This window comes from Centropristis striata, chromosome 22, assembly GCF_030273125.1.
Source record: "Centropristis striata isolate RG_2023a ecotype Rhode Island chromosome 22, C.striata_1.0, whole genome shotgun sequence".
Lineage (NCBI taxonomy): Eukaryota > Metazoa > Chordata > Actinopteri > Perciformes > Serranidae > Centropristis > Centropristis striata.
The window spans coordinates 11126412-11144649 of NC_081538.1; the positions used below are offsets into that span (position 1 = coordinate 11126412).

At 38.6% G+C, this 18238-nt stretch overlaps 1 protein-coding gene across 1 annotated transcript in view; it reads right to left on the reverse strand.

Moving 5' to 3' along the window:
* Nucleotides 1-6491: 6491 nt before the first annotated feature.
* The window catches only part of LOC131960539 (protein phosphatase 1H-like), a 36271-nt gene continuing 24524 nt past the window's right edge, over nucleotides 6492-18238 (reverse strand). The window contains exons 7-10 of the mRNA XM_059325777.1: nucleotides 15811-15874; nucleotides 14649-14756; nucleotides 10877-11028; nucleotides 6492-10406 (exon numbers count right to left, since the gene is read on the reverse strand). Coding sequence (XP_059181760.1) covers nucleotides 10259-10406; nucleotides 10877-11028; nucleotides 14649-14756; nucleotides 15811-15874 — 472 coding nt within the window. The 3' untranslated portion in view covers nucleotides 6492-10258. The remainder of the gene's footprint in view (nucleotides 10407-10876; nucleotides 11029-14648; nucleotides 14757-15810; nucleotides 15875-18238) is intronic.

Here is an 18238-nt window from a genome sequence, read left to right on the forward strand (position 1 = left end):
CTGAATCATGCCTGGGTTGTTGATGTTCTTTTTGTAGGAATTAAATTATAAGCCATCCATTTTATTTTCCACCCTCTCAGCTCCGGAGAGTTTGTGCAGCAGCTGCAGGGCTGCTCTGTGAGGAGGAACACGGTGTTCTCTCCGGGTTCTGACGGGTTCTCTGCCCGCTCACAGCTGGGAGGTTCCCCCAAACAGCGACTCATCCTCCTGACCAATGGAAAGGAGCAGCAGACGGTCCTGATGTGTGCAGAACAGCGGATCACTCGCCAGGAGAAAACGGAAACCAATTTCCTGACAGTCAGTGAAAGTGATCGTTAACATAAACCTAGTACAATTAATTTACGGTGGTAAACACAGCCGGCAAGATACTCGGTCACGATTTCCAGTGTTGTTGTTCTACTACCATGTACTTGGCAACGTGCAATATTTGTCTTATAATGTGCAATATGGGTAACACTGTATAGCATCATATCTGCTTTGGCAAATTGAGGACTGTGCACATCCCTTTCTTTTCCATGTTTGTATTATATCGTATATATTGTCTTCACACTTAATTGCCTATGTTTATATTGTGTATTTTTATATTTCATATATATTTCATTTACTATTGCACTGCCTCTGAGTCGACTTTTAATCTCATTGTACATGCGTATAGTGACAAAGACTTTATAGAATTTTATTCTATTAGTAATACAGTACAACAACTTATGATGTCTGTTTATGTATTAATTTATTTAGCTCCGCCGCCAAAAATAGTCCCACAACTGGTGAATTTTGGTGACTACTACAAGTAGGCCTAACTGTTTTAGACAGCTATTGAAAACACGAAGAAATACATCGTTTCCCTATTTGTTTAGCTTTTCTAAATTACATTGTCAGAATTCATCTTTTGATTCTGTTTGAGATAAGCTAATCACCGTTTTTAAATGAAAAAAGTAAGAACACCTGCCCCAGTGTTACGGTTTATCCGGTGACCATTTTAACCGGCGACTTTTAACCGAATGCGTCAGTGATTGACGTAATTACGACAGCTGTCCATTACTGCCTTTTACCTTTCTATGTTTATAAAAGGCTGAATAGCTCATAGCTCTACGTGATATATCGTCACTCTGTTAAAATAATCGCCTAACTCATTTTTTCAAGTTTTGCAGGAAACACAAAAAACTTCACCAAAAGTGTAACATATGACATTTATCGATCATTTCACTCAAAAGGGATGTAACAAAGGATGACTATTGGCATAGTAATAACACTGTGTGTAAATTATGTAACTTAAGAGAAATAAATGACTTAGGCAATTTTTTGAACATGCCTTTGTGACTTAAGCAAGATATGGAAACACTTTATTTTGAAGGAGTCACACAAGCCTGTCAGAAACATGACATGACAAGTATCATGAGCATTAATGTTACTATCATTAATGTTCATGACACATCCCATGTCATGTTTATGACACGCTCATGTCACTCTTATGTAGACGCCTTCAAAATAGTGTTACCATATCTTGCTTAAGTCACAAAGGCATGTTAAAAATTGCCTAAGTCACATTTTATTTTGACTTAGGCATAATAAATTCGCTTAAGTCACACCCTTGACATAGGTAGGCCATCATCTTAAAGGGGTAAAATCACATGATCTGATCAACTGAGGATGTAGGCGATTTTACCATAAGTGGCCGGCGTCATGAGATGATTTAGGTTAAAAAAAACAACAAAAAAACAATTTGGACAAAAAATGACTAATGCGATTATTTTAACAGTGTGACGATATTTTCTTCCTGTTCTGCACGAGAGACACACGTTTACACGGTCACCAGTTAAACCGTAACACCGGTGCCAGGCGAGCGTGTAAGCAGTCTCCACGGGAAACATGGCAGAGACGACGATAAAAAAAAATAAGTTAACTAAGGAAATAAGAAGGGAAACCAAGATAGACACCAAGGAAAATTCAAAAAAGACACTAGTAAATCTCCGACTGACTTCTTAAAGAGATTCGCGAAATAAAAAGCTAAATAAAGAGCTATGAGACAGAGGCCAAGCTGGACTTCTTGTTGTTGGACATGTAAGTATTTAAGCTCACCGCTTGGCTTGCTGTCTTATGTTTCTGCACTTGCTTGATAGATGCTTGTTTGGCTGTGCAGCACATTTGTCAATTGTTTTTTTTTTTTTTTTTTTTTTTTTTTACAGAACTAACTACTATATCACTAACTATAATATAATTATTTAATTGATTTTTAATTCACCAGACACCGTTGATTAGTAAACATAAGATTTTAATTCAGTGAAATGTAGGCCTATGTTAAAGCTGGTCAGAATTACCAGTAGTCTTATTTGTAATTAATTGCATTATTATTCAGATTTTAATTTCACATACAGTACACATTGACCATTTTTCATCCTTTTTTCTATTCCAGAAAAATGTTGTGGAAAAAATAACAACGAAGGAAGAAAAAAGGTGAGCTTATATCTGACATTGGTCAAATATATTAAATGTACCATTGTATCACTTGCATTGATTTACTTCTTCAGCATAAGACATTCCATCATATAAGGATGTTGTCTAATCTATTTAACATGTACTTTTTGCCGCTATCTTGACTGTAAGACTCTCTTGAAAAAGAGGTTTTGAATCTCAATAGCATATCCTTGTTAAATAAAATAAAAATGGGGCACAACCACATAAGAAGAACCTTCCTAACCTAGACTAACTCTAACTTGAATGCAGCCAGCTGATGGCGCACTCTGACACCTTCTCTCCTCTGCTGGTGTTTGGAAAACCCGTCAGAGTGAGACCTCTGCGTTTTCTCTGATCTCCGGTCGTGCCTACACCCGTCCTGACGTTCCCCGCGAATTTTATCCACGCCGCTCCGCCAAATCCACTCATTTTCCACACCTACCTGACATGCAGCATTTGCGAGGAGAAAGGGCAAAAGATAATCGCGTAGCGCTCGGATGTGGATTTGTACTCGTTTTTGTGTTTTGAACCGAGCGGGTTTGATACTGGGACAACTTTCTTTCACGACGCAGAGACAGAAACAGACAACAATAGATTATAAAACAGTCTGCTGCAGTTCAGCTGCAAGGTGACGGACTCTACATAGAGACGACGTGGATTTTTTTATTTTTATTTTTCTCACGTCCAACAGAATGGTAATATTTATAGAAAATACAGCTATAAGTTTGTGACTTTTTTTTGGTGGTCTACTAATCTCATGTGCTTCATTGCGCAAACAAAAGACTACTATAATGTTTGTTCATCTAAGAATAGAAATAAATTGTACATTTCTCCCACTGTTCGTTAAAATTGGTAGATACTGTGTTGTGTTTACGTTGATTTTTTTTTTTTACACGCGTAATTTAACGTCTTGATGTCTGGGGACTACAGCACTGCAGCCGAATTGTACCAATCATGAATTCTTTCTGATCGTTCGGCTCATCCATGTTATGTCGTCATATTTATTTATTTTAATTTAAAAACATTCGTGCTACATTGCCTTTTTGTGATTTGACAAAGCGATGCACGTCGCTGGTGTTGCTTTGGAAATCCACGACGAGCCCCGCCGTCCTTACCTGCCATATGTCATTTTTACCGAGGTCATCTGAGGAGAGCAGCGGGTGCAGGAAATAAGAGAAAGGTACAGGAGGTGTCTTTTCCTCCTTTCTTAGGGTGGGGTTTTTGTCTCGCTTTATTGCGGCCACGTTTTTACGCGCACGCCATTTTCCGTGCGCTTTTACGCACAGCGACACTGACTGAACGGAGTGGAGTGACGAGGACAAAAGAAAAGGCAAAGAGCACCGTGGGCCAAGTGCTGGTTGAGGTAGTAGTTTGTGCTGTTGGTCGGGTTGTCATATTACCCCTTGTGGAGATGACTGCGCAATCTACTGCCTTGCCTGCGCTGGTGACTTGCGACAGAGGAGTCAAACCGGATCAACGTGAATGGCTGAGCTCACTGTGTTGTTTGTAAACAGAAAAAAATGAACCCAGACGAATATGCCTTCAGAATAATCACGTCTCTTGTTAAACTGTTGTGCGCAAATTATTAGAGGTGTTCACTGTGACAGATTTGTTAAAGAGCTAAAATGTTTGTTTTTTTAATATTTCAAAATAAAGGGATTTTAATGGTACATATCACGTTTGTTTGTCTTCTCTCCAACTTGTTAATTTAATATCCTGCAAAAGTCATGATTTCAGAGGTACTGAAATTAGTTTTTATGTTATTCTTTTGAAATGTAGAAAGAATGCAAATCGTTCAATGCACTGTAATTCACCTGTGGGCCTGTATAACGTGATTGATGAAACTTTGAACAGGGTTAAGGACTGTACGAAAATTATTAGTAGGGAGGTGTGAATTAAAAAAAAAAAAAAAGAGAGGGTAGTCTAAATGAGTCAGGAGACTAAAATATGTCCTTAAATGATTGAAAGTTACATATTCAGAGTACTCACACATTCTGCTATGCAAATCTGCAAAGTGTCAAGTGTGTCCAACTAAGTGCAGTGACAGAAAAGAATGGCATAAAATGATGCATTATTTGTTATGTGTGTCATAATTTTAGCAATTGCTAATTCCACTGTTGCTGTGTTATTTAGTGACTATAAGAAAATAATTTCTCTGTACATACACCATATTAAATTCTTTGTCCTTTTGGTTATTAATGGAAAACTAATATCTGCCAATTAATATTTTTATAGATATAATATGAGGCAAGTTATGTACTTACTTGATTCCTGTGGTCTATGTCTAGTACCATCAGGTTGAATGCACTTATTGTAAGTCGCTTTGGACAAAAGCGTCTGCTAAATGACATGTAATGTAATGTAATGTAATGCAAGTGTAGCAATTCATCTAAAGACAATATTAATAAAACTGGCAGTGGTGTCACGTTGTTACAATAGGCCCAAGTATATGGTATAATGACGGGCCTTAGTGCATGGTAGTTAGCTTATTACAGATTTACATAAAGATGGGATAATTTTTTTAAAAAGTGAAAGATAATGTTCACGCCACCTCCTCACCCCGTCATTTTTGTACAGTCCCTTAGGAGGCCCATGGTTTTGGATAAAGGCACTTATCAAACGTTATCAACCTCGAGGTGGCTGTAGTAGTAAATAAACCGGATGATAAAGGAGCATTTGTTTCTCCTTGCATATCTTCTGTGAATAATTAACATACAATCCAGGAAATCAGTGGGATAATGGCTTTTACCCGGGTTAACCTCATCACCATTAAGAATTGCGTCTGTATTGTGCACATTCAGTGAGTCCACATTATGAATCGACCCTGTTCTGTCAGTGTGTCCTGTAAAATGCTTTGAGCACTCTGTAGCTCCACTAATGAATCCCTCTGCTGTCCACTCACAAAGTCTAACTAGTCTTTTGGAGCCTGTTGACCCCTTTTTGTTATTTTTTGCTTTCCCACAATAAGAAACCAGGGAATACAAAACAGCAACAACATTGATCTGCTCCTCTGCACTTCTCCTCTTCTGATTTTTGCTCTTTCGAATTGATTCAGTCCGGTGAACTGATTTGGGCTGCAAATCTGCAAGTGGAGAGTGCGTACATATTGACTTTACTTGTATACATTTTTGTTAATGACACAAATGACAAATTACTTTTTTACATTTATCTTTAACATTTATTTTCTTTTTGTCTCATTTCTGGAAAAGAAACACTGAAGGTAAACATTGTTTTTTCCCCCCAAAAGTCAGAGTTGCACAAGGAAACATTAAAAATATTTCTTTTTTTACTTAAGTTATGTTTTTGTTATACAAAATGTACATTTCACATTCACAAACGGAGAGGTTGAGGGTAGCACAATGGTCACTTAAAAATGGTTCCCCACTGGGCTTCAAACATCCTCTTTGCTACAGAAAAAAACCTCCCAGCTCTTCTCATTTTCCCTTTTCGAACCTTATAATCTAAAGGTAGAAAAACAACAGCAGTGACTACTTTTACAATACAGCAACTTCAAAAAGTCGGGCCGAAGGGACAAAAACTTTCAAGTCTAACAGCTTCCTCTCAAATGTATTTACAAATGTAGTGGAACCAGCAAACCGCCCTGGAGAACTCCCCACCTTTAGAAAATCACTCTTAACAGCGTGTCCAATTTAACTACACATGATAATTGAACCTGAGTTGATGTGCAGCAGCTAGGTGGCACAGTAGGATGACAACAATAAGTCATATATGTTGATTCTTTGACATTCATCTGAGAGAAAAAGGCTTAATGACAGGTTTAAGGATGAACATTCAACACATATTCTGATGCCCCATTCAGAAATTGTCCTAACATGTTTTGCAGTTCAAAACATTCACTCTCTATGTCGGATGAAGCCTGGTTGTTTGAACCCGCTCTGTTGAACTGGGACTCATGCTATGACAATGCTTCGGTGGTGGCAGAGCAGATTTGTATGGAAGACCATGAGGGCCAATCATAAAGACAAAATGTGAGGTTTTACGAGAATAAAGGAAAATGTTGATAAAAAAAGTCAATGTTGACATTAAAAAAAGGCAACCTTTCAAGTTTTAGTACCAGGTATAATTTTTTTTTCAGAGAATAAAGTCAGAATGTCAAGATTAATCTTGAAGTTGAACTTTTGAGACATTTCAACTTTCAACTTTATGGCTAACATTTCAACTTTGTTCCTGAAATACAAAAAAAGATCTTCCATTCTGATTTCTTTTTTTTATCTGGTACTTACACTAAAGGTTCAGCTTTTTTCTCCATTATCTCTGCTTTATTCTCAACACTTTGACTTTATTCTTGTAATGCAAAATAAAATAAAAATTCCACAATTTTACAAGTACAATTTTAAAAATCAAATTAAATAAAGAAGAAGTTTTTAAAAACTTGGAAACTGTCAAGTAGCTTATATGATGGAATTAGAGATGCAACATATAATGAGATAATACAGTACAAAATTCTTAAATTAAATAATTTATGGAATGTACAGGAGGAAAATGCACCATATGAACTTGAGGCAAATGTAAATGACTGCTGCTTGGAGGAATGTCAATAATTGTCAACTGCAAAAACGTCAAAGCTAAGATGATCAATAGCCCATGCTACTCAATGGCACATATCATGCGACGTAAAACAAAGTTTGACAATTTGGGAAATGTGCTCCATCAGAAAGCAAGGACGTGTGGGTCCCAAAATGTCAAACTATTCCCTTAACAATGGCTTCCTCATCCTGGCACTATACAACTTCCAAATTAACTTCTATGGAATCAATCGTCTGTACGGGAGGTTTTATGAAATCAGAAGACATATTCATAATTGACAGTCGAGCCTAAAGTAAAACCAGTGCTACTCCAAAACTTTACATCGCTATTGAGGATAAAAAAAAAAAAGATAAAACCCACTCTTATATTGTCAGTCGAGGACTTAACACATGCAGGTTTACTTTAATGCAGTTTTCTTCCCTGATTGGAATCAAACTTTAGGAAAAAAAATGATGACCTTTCTGAAGTTTCTCCTTCCCCCAGACTACGTCTCATCACCTACATCTCAACCCAGTGCGGTTGTCTGAAGAGTGTATGAATGCAGAATAATAATGTAGGGAAGAAAAAACACACATGCACATAAGCTTCTGAGGCCGCGACACTGTTTCCCGACAAGCTGAACTCCTTATATCTGCTTTTTCTTTCTCAAGTCCAGTCAGCAAGATTAAAAAGTGCAACAAAAATGTTGTTTTGTTTGCTAATGTGGCTATTAGCATTTTTGTTTCATTTCATTCCCTTTCCTCGCAATGCTCTTATGGTAAATGTCTGGAATGCTAATAACTCTAAAGGAACGACAACCTTAGAAATATATTTCCTTGGTCTATGCACATTTACAAACAAATAACATTATCACTAACGCTTTGATACATTACAGAAACACAAATTCAGTCCATATAAAAACAAACAGCAGTGTAAACCATTGCACCGTCGCTCATATTCCCAGGCCTACAATATGTTACTGCATGCACTGACACACAGTAAATCACTACATCCAAATTCAGTACATTATTACTCCCGACCCTGTCCTTCTGAAGACAAATGGGATCCGTATAAAGCATCTAAAGCTCATGAAACATGCAGAACATGTCAAAGCCAACAAAAACCTTCAGTTTCTCTCTCTGCCAAACTTTTGTTTGGATGACTTCGATTGTATTTCATGATTTTTTAAAAGAAATTATAAATTTAATTCAATATTCCCTGCTGCAGGGAATAGTTGCCTCTTCATTTAAATATTGCGGCAGCTTGGTAAATGATGTGGATCAGACTAAAGTGCTAGCATACTTAACTACAAGTCATCTAATCTAACGGTTTGTGTTCACTCAGTTTTGTTTCGTGTCTGTAATACCAGTTCAAATCCAGGACCAAAAATCCTCTCCCCAAAAAAACAAGGGTTCAAACAGGAGTTAATAAATTTTCCGGTTGACTCGCATACACACCCAGACTACGTGGAAATGAGGCGTTTTGCTAAGCGTGAAAGGGATTTCTTGAAAAACTTAACTCCACAAATATAAAGTTTCTTGGTGTACAGTTAAACTGGAATAGTAAATTATTTACTTACATTACATACTTGTTCGTTTTTTGCAGAGATGAGAACAAGTATGAAGCAACTATCAGCTCTCTTTGTCTTTGTCGAAAGGCAACGACATTAACACAAACAGAACTGCAGTGTAAAAACACTTGTTTTAACCCTCTTGTTTGTGCAAATTAACTGAGATAAATGAGATATGTGGTAATAAAAGCACTCAAGATGCAGATTTTGTCAGCTTTGACAGAGACGTGCAAGCTGTTTCCCCCGTCTCCAGTTTTTGTACAAAGCTAAGATAATTAACAAATTAGCTGTTCTATTATAATGTGCAAACGAGACTGTTAGCTTAGTTTTGCTTAGAGAGAGGAAGCCGCGAGAAACATCAGGCCTGTTTCTGTCCACGGGAGCCTACCAGTAACTGTAAAGCTTGCAAGTAAACATGTAACATCTCCTTTAATGTATGTATAAACTGAAATGTGGTGTATTTCCAGCACAAAATGAATTAATTTTAAGATTTCAGAGAACTCATTTACCTTTAAGAGGGAGAGGACTGGTATCAATCTTCTCATCGAACTCTTAGCAATAAAGCAAATATATTTCCCTAAATGTCTAAGTATGTCTGTTCCACAAACTGATCTAGTTTTACTAACTGATTGCAGCTAAACATAAACTCACTGATGACTAACTGATTCTTAGGAACATTTTTACAATTTAAGATTCCGTATCAGATTAAATGACTTGTAACAGTGAACATATTTTTCTATGCACATGTTCAATTATGCCATATGAAACTGTCCACAAACCATATCAAACTACAGTATTATCTCCTGGATCTCTCACTCCACAGTGAGACTGATTCCTGATTTGTCTTGCTACTTTCAGGTCGTCGACTTCAGATCCTCGTCTCTTTTCTTCTGCATCCACATTCTCAGAAACATGATAACTGGTTGCACGTGAAACAGCATGCAACAACACCCCCCAACTTTCCATGTGATAAAAGACTTTAGACTTCCTGAGCTCAACTGAAAGCCTTTGGAAATGACAACAAGATGCTCAGAATGGGAACAGCAACGCAGGTTCAAGCCAAAGTCTCATCGCTTCACTCTGGCTGTAATTTGAAAAGCAATCTGGAAGCAGTTCTTCAACGAGTGAATCCTTCAAAGCCACACTGTGGCGAAACAGAAAACGCAGCTGACCCTTCAGCTCGGTCCATGGTCACGAGACAAAGGTTTTTTGTTTTCGTTTTTTTTAAAAACAACTTTACTGTACAGTATAGGAGAAGAGGGGAAGAATAAAGAGAAGGAAGAAAAGGGGCCATGTACAGTACTGCAATCAAGGTCAAATGGACAGAAAGAAAAGAGGTATTTTCTTCACTCTGGAAGATCATTCGTCTATTTCAGCCTTTACACCTCTGCAGAAGTTCAGGGCCAGCCACAACCAATTTTCTCCAGCACTTTTATTAATTTTCAATTGGCCAAAATTACTTCTCGACCGTTTTAATGAGCAACACAAATTAAATTGAATTGCCATGTGTCAAACTTTGTATGTTTTTTCAGAGCGGCTGACTAATATTGAACTCCTGTAGAGATATAAAACACAGACAAAGTACGTCCTTGGTCTAAGAAAGAAAATTAATGTGCTAAAAAACGGCACTGAGGAAACCGAATGGGGGTTCTCAGTTCAATACAGGAGCCTACATGCACTTGGACCGCAGCATCTGTGTCAGGCTCCTCAGGGCTGACGGTTTCCATACATCAGGGGTATGATGAAGGCTGAGATGTCGTCTCCGGAGCCCAGGCGCTCATCCGTGATCCTCCAGCCTCTGTCCCTCAGCATGCCACGTGCTCGCATCACCAGGTCCTGGGCTGCCATTGTATACCTGAGGAAACCATAAAGCCTGTAAGTGACCAGTAGGACGCTTCTACTGAATTGTAATTTAAAGTTTTGATGCTGTGTGAATCATAAAGTCAACTATCACTATTTGGGGGTGAATTCAATACTTTGTCATTATAATGTCATATTTAATTTTCTCTCTTTTGACTACTTTAGACTTTGCAAGATGAAAAGATATTGGACCTCCCTCTACCCTGGTGAGAATCTCAATTTTTCACTCTCTCTGCAGACTTATAATTAAAGTGTGAAAATGATGAGAGGGACTGCTACGAGGCTAAGGGTGTAATTTAAGAAAGAACGCCTGCTTAAATAAAACAGTTTAACATTAAGGCATAATAATGTAGACACAATACTATACACAATACAATACTTGACTTTTACTGAAAAACTGGAAGGACCGGTCCAACCTGTAATTTACGAGACAATAAATAAATGAATTCAGAATGAAAAAACAACCTGTGGAGGTCATCTGGGTCACAGTTGGCTAGGAACGTGCTGACAACTTCGGCTACCTCCTGGTTGGAGAGGACGTCCCAGAGGCCATCGCTTCCCATTACTAGAACATCATCAGCCCCGTGCTCATACTGCATCAGGTTATAAACCTTAACCTACACGCCAGAACAAAAGAACATCAAGAGTTTCATTAAAACGTAGCAACAAAATAACTCTGGTGACTTCTAGTCTACTGACCCGCACCTGGCTCTTTTAGCCCCAATCCCAAAAAAGCCCGGTCTGGTCAGTATTTCCGGGAATTTCTGAAATTGCATCATTGCATCACCGGGGAATGACTAACTACACTAAAGCAGCACATTATATATACAGTCTTGGAAAACATTATTAGACCACCCTGGTTTTCTTCATTTTCTTGTTTCTTTTTAAAGCCTGGTACAACTAAAGGTACATTTGTTTGGACAAATATAATGATAACAACAAAAATAGCTCATAAGAGTTTAATTTAAGAGCTGATATCTAGACATTTTCCATGGTTTTATTGATAATGATTTTGGTTATTATCAAGAAAACCATGGAAAATGGCTAGATATCAGCTCTTAAATTAAACTCTTATATATAATATTGTTGGTTATCATTACATTTGTCCAAACAAATTTACCTTTAGTTGTACCAGGCATTAAAATGAACAATAAAGTGAAGAAAAAAATGGTCTAATAATTATTTCCATGTCTGTATAACACCTAGAATATTTTGTAAATCCACAGAAACTTCCTGTGGTGACTATGATTTTAATTGTTTTGTCCGTGGATGTTGTTTGCATTTGATTTGATCTATTTGAATTCTGATAATGAATTGTGCCTGTGTTGTTGTACGATGCTACACATTCACATTTACATTATGTATTATTGGATGCCAGCCCCCTCTTAGCTCCCCAAATCACAATTGTCTAGCATCACTGCCACTGTCTATATATAGTAAAGTTGTGACGTCACAACCTTGCATAAGTCCTGATGGCTTGATTTATTTAAAAGCACAGTTTATGAATATGGGCTGTATGCATTTCTCCATCAACTGATCATTTTGATATTCACGATATTTATATAGCACCTAGACTTGCTTAATAATAAAAAAAGACACAGAAATATCCCTTTTGTGGGACCTTAACGACGCTGGCAAGATCAAGTGCTCTCAGCTAAATGAGCTCAAGTTTCTAAACCATACTGAAATCTATACTGACCTAGCCCTCACACAGCTCAATTCGTGGCATTTCCACGACTTAATGAATTCAATGCAGTGTTCATTCACTGAGAGCATCTCAAGAAACTACTTGAGAGACTCCGGTGAGGGGCGAGAGTCGTGTTTGTGAGAGAGAAAGAAAGAGACACAGAGTGCTGAGAGGAGTTCAGTTTTCCATGTGAACCTGGTGTGAACCCGGGTATTAATGAATTAAAGATCAAGCATAGAGCTCTGGGAGGGGAAATGCAAAACTCTGGAAGACAAACTACATCAGGAGATGAAAGAGCTTTGAAACCATCGCCAGACAGTCAGACAGGTGAGCTTGAGTTCTCCGGCTATAGAGGACCTCATTTAGACAGACGTGCAGATATGACATAGGACATTCATAGGACATTATTCATGGGACTAAACAAGGTAAGGAATGGGGCTGACAAGAACTTGTTCATTTGGAGGGTCAACAGGTTTAAGAAGACAGATGCTGACATGTTAGCCCAAAATAGCATAGCATGACCAATGAAATAAGACCAGCCGCAGTCCTATGCTGGTGTTTACTGTGTTTCTTCTTGGGGCAGTTTGTGGCCGAGAGGTTAGAGAATTGGTTCGAAACCCAGATCTGCTCCCTGGGTGCAGTAATGTGCTAGCATGGTGTGTGTTCACTAGTGTGTAAAGGGATAGGTTAAATCGTCTTCATGTGTGGTAACAGCAGCAGAGAAAGTTTGTTAAGTTCTGTCTGTAAGTAACAGGGACTGAAGTCACATGTTATTTTGTACATACTTTCAGGCTACGTTTACATGATGACGGTCTGAACAGAAGACGCAAAAGTGGCGTCTCGTCTTAACTTTTTATTCCGCGTTTAGACGAGCGTTTTTTGGGAGGAAATCTGTGTTCATACAGTGACGCAAAAGTGTGTGGAATTGGATTGTATGCATGCCAGGCGGCATCACGTAAAGCGATAAGAGCATCTTTGGGCATGCGGAAGTTTTCACACCACGTATTTTCATCAAATACTCCTTCCACAAAGTTCTCCACCATCCACTAGATCTCCCAGGTCTCGTCCAAAGCCGTCTGGCTTGCCTCCGACCAATTGGTGCATCCTAAATGTGATAGAGGTAATTACAGATCCTTCTCTGTTCACTAATACTATCTCTACATATCCTGTACATTTGGTGGAAAGACTCCTGTAAGTTTATTAGAGCTGTCAGAGCAGCTTAAAGGTCCGACGCATGGAAATAATCCCACATACGTGACGTGAGCAGATCTGAGCAGAGTTTTGCGTCTTGGCAGTGTAGACGGACACGCTACGGCGGAGCGGATTCAACTTTTCCACTTTGGAGGGTGGTTTCAGATTTTTGCGTTTTTAAGCCCCCAAAACGCCGTCACCGTCTAAACGAAAGGCACTTCCGATAAAATATTTTGTCGTTTTTACCCGCAAGCGTCCTTGTGTAAACGGGGCTTCAACCTGCTGCCAAAAGCTATACCTGTTTTACTAGAATTTTTGCTTTGTTGACATATATCTGCGTTTCTTGGCACATTACCATTGGCAGGACTTTATCAAGTGATCTGCATACAGCTGCAGATGTATGCATGAGAGACAAAACTAAATAGACTAAATAAAAATAAGAAAGTGTTTTTTGTGTGTGGCAAAACCGGCATTTTTGGAGTAAAAAATGAGGTACACATGTTTTATTTTCTGTTCAAGTGTATTCTTTAATAGTATTATTAAAAGAAAAGAAAATAGGATTGGAGCAACATTAGAAAAGCTCCTTCTTATGTCAGCTGGCTGGAGGTGTGCGTTGGTGTCTGTTGGTTTGACAGCAGCTGGTAGGCTGCCTGAGTGTTGGAGTACTGGGGCTACCTGTAATGGGTAGACAGCCTGTCCTTTGTGGATTAAAACATAAGGGCCATAACAGTGTCTATCCAGTGTCTAAAAATGGCTTACTATGCAAGTTCCAACACGTAAGCCTTCTACTACCGTCGTTATAATGTTGGCTTGCGTTAGCAGGTAGCTTGCTAACTAGTTATGGATGCACATCAGCACACATTACATGAACATTGGACTTAGAAGGAGACTGTAGTAGGAAAGGACAATGCTTCTTTCTGCTTTATGCAAGATTTTATTGGCTGTATTGAAATAAAGCCATACCACTTGGGTCTTTAAAACCTCATACCATCCACTCTACAGTCATGGAAAAAAAATTTGACTATTGTTCTCTTCAATTTCTTGTTGATATTAACCAAAATCATTATCAAGAAAACCATGGAAAATGTCTAGATATCAGCTCTTTAATTAAACTCTTATCGGCTATTTTTGTTGTTATCATTATATTCGTCCAAACAAATGTACCTTTAGTTATACCAGACATTAAAATGAACAAGAAATTGAAGAGGGTCTAATAATTTTTTCCATGACTGTATTGTATGGAGACCTGCTTTGGAAAAATAGTGGATGCCCAAATGTATGTTTTGATTCCTGAACATAGGACAAAAAACTTTTTACGTCATCAATGAGTGTATTTGTGTCGGCAGTGTTGGTTCGTACCTCGGGGCAGCAGGACAGGAACGGTTTGATGTAGATGTTGGAGTCATGAACTTTGAGCTCATGGTCACCAAGCCCACGGGTCACACCGATGGTTGCCAACACTCGTGCCTGAAAAACATAGATCACAAGTTTATGATTCTGACACATTTTCTTTTTTTTTTACGAAGCGTTTCTGTCATAAATTCTGCTGTTTGTCAGTTGGCCAGTAATGAACATATGGATGTTCAGATAATGACTGACAGTAAACATGTTTCACCCTATTACTTCCCAGTCAGAATTTACAACATGTGTGGGTGGTTGAGGCTGATAACTGCTTTGCATTTTGGTGTATTAAATGTGAATATATTTAGAGCATTAAACAAACAAATATCAAAATATGTTAAAACCTTTTGGATGTCTGTAGTTAATGTTGCAAGTGCGCTGCAACTCAAAGTCATTTTTTTATTCCTTTCTATTTCTAGTCTATAAATTATCAAATTCTTTTCAATATTTCCCCACTCTTTTATCCCGTTTGAAAACTTGTTTTGTCCGTTCTTTGAATCCATCAACGATTCCTCAGACATCACTTGCGCTGTGTGGTCGTCAGATGCGGTTTTCCTCTCTGATGAAGATTATCGTTTTGTCTCTCTTTGCATCAAACCGAATTGATTGAAAATATGAAACAAAACTGACATGACTGAAAATTTGAAGCATTTTGTGCAATTTATTTGGTGGAGTGTTTTCATTTTCGGTCTTCTTCTCCTTCTCATCTCCTCCCCTGCCGTCCCATTGGGGATTAACTTCACTTCTCCGAGAGACGACTGTCATCTCCCGAGTGGTGTGTGTCTGTCTGAATGTCCGTGTGTGTGTGTGTTAGATGTAGCTACTGGAGTGAAACAGATGGGCCGTCTCCTCTCTCTTCTAGTGAGGGTGTACATTGACACACACATGCACACGCACAGTGTGGTACTCGCACATCAGAGACCAAGTGTTCGCCCACTCTCTGGGTGGCTGGCAGGCATACACTGTGTGTGTGTCTGCGTGTGTGTGTGTGTGTGTGTGTGTGTGTGTGTGTGTGTGTGTGTCTGATTGACAATGTTCGAGCGGGTGAATTTCTCAGCAGTTCTGAATTCCAGAGTAGATGTGCAGAACTTGGAGTAGAAACACACACGCACACACTTACCTTTTTGCCTTCCCCATATATCAGTGGAAACTTGAGATCTTCATCCTCAATGGTTTTGTATGCCCTGTGTGTGAGGAAAGAGAAGAAAAGCACACCAGGACAGTGAAATAATCTTTTCTTTCTGTCTGTCTGACACATACACTCGCACATGAATAATAGACGCACACACTGGTGTTTTCTGGGAAAAGGCAAGATTGAAAGCGCTCTGTCCTAAGTAGGGCTGGGTATCATTTAAAAATGTTCGATACTGGTAGTGATACCAGTACCCTTAACACAATACCGATACCAATTGAGTACTTCATTCAATACTTTTTTCAACTTAAAAAAAAAAAAAGCAATCAGTTGCGTAAATGTCATCACTCCTCCCCATTCAAAAGATTTTTAATCAGTTTTTAACCAAACAAACGGTACATTACTTGAATAACGCTTGCGGTGATTGGCTGCCAGCAAAACCATAGAAACAGTCATTTTTTTCTTGATCTGGGTAGTGGGTACAAAAAGAACCGAGGTTAGGGTTAGGTTAGGTATCGTTTGACAGGCGAAATTTCAATACTACTTAGTACCGGTTTGTTTCGGTTGATACCTGAAAAGCATTGAGTACCGATACTCAGCCCTAGTCCTAAGCCCCTCCCACAAGATGAGTATATGCCTATGCTTTATGCAGTAACCTGTGCAAGTACTAGACATTCACAGTCATGCACATGCTGTTACATAGCAACAATTCCATAAGAATTACCATCCTGTTTTCACTGCAAACGTGTGGCCTGTAAAGCCCTTTGAGATGACATGAATGCTCTTGAATTAGTCACAGACTTTGGCTATGATTAGCACAAGGCTAAACTATCAGAAACATTTTCAGCTTTGCCAATACTGATAGGTGTTTAATGGCAATTATTGTCAGACTGTCTCTTTGTGAGTTTTTGGGTTGTTTTGCAGTGTAGCCGGTGGTTACCAATGGTAAATGGACTGCATTAAAATCGCTTTACACTACAGATGGCACCCATTCACACACACACATTCATACTGGTGCCAGAGGCTACCCTACATGGTGCCACCTGCCACCACCAGGAATTCATTCACACACCGATGAACGCAGCATCAGGAGCAATTTGGGGTTCAGGATCTTGACCAAAGGAGACTTTGACATGTAGGCTGCCATGGTCAGGGATCGAACCACTGACCTTCTGATCAATGGGCGACCGCTCTACCAACTGGGCCACAACGACCAATATTGGAATAGCAACTTTTCCGCAGGATTTTCCATTTTCATTGAATCAGGCTTTTGCTGTCTTTAGTACTGTATTTATGAAAATGATAAAGTCTTACAACCCAGATTCCAACAAATTTGGGACATTGTCTAAAATGTAAATAGCAGCATGCGATAGTTATTGCATTCTTTTTTTTAAAAAACATACATTTTCAATTGAAAAATGTACAATGACCAGTGTTGTAGTCAAGACCACCTAAACCAAGACCGAGACTGAGGCAGGGCGAGACCGAGACAAGACCAAGACCAGTCCCAGCCGTCTCTGTTAGCGTTGCTTTGCAGAATTTACAAGTTGCGCTGTGTTTTCTTTTTTTTGTAATTGTGCACAAAAAATCTTTGTGGTTCAGGTAACCAAATTTTATTACAGACAAGTTGGCTGACATCTTCTGACGGCCTCTTCTCCTGTCACTCACATGCACTTTTGAGGAGGGCGTGTGAAAGGAGGTGGGAGGGGTGACAGTCGTTAACGGTGACAACAATTTCAAATGATGTATGAATCATGTTATTGGTTGTACTCAATACGATACAATACAATACAATAAGCAATACGATTTACGCAAAATCACAGTAATGATATTAACAAGGAAATCCAAAAATGCACAGTTGTGTTCTTGACCGGTCTTGAAATAAAATCCAGAGTCCGCCTTGTTTCGAGACCGAGACAAGACAGAGTAAAAATGCAGTTGAATCTGAGACGAGACAAGACCTTCAAAAAGTGGTCTTGAGACCGATTTTGAGTACTACAACACTGACAAAGACTACACATTTTATCGTGTCTTTTAGGCCGTAGTTTGGAACTAGCGCCATAAAATTAAATGAATAATGAATTAAATTAATAAAGTCAAATCTAATCTAATCTAAATACACTTCTGACATGTCTTTGTAAGACCCTTCCTTTCTTGTAAATGCTCACATCTGTTCAACTTCACAACATATTATAAAACCTTTACACAGACTGAGTTGTATTATCCATGATGAATACACTAATATTCATATGGAAATATGGTGGCGTGTCCCTGAATGTTATCAGCCTTTGATTTTTTTTTTTAATGTGCAGCTCTTGTCAGTTTTGCATTGAGCAAATATTAATTTCCTTATTTCCCAGCATTTGTTCTCGCTGGTGTTCAACCCTTTGTTAATAAACATGCTGTAGGTGGGGAA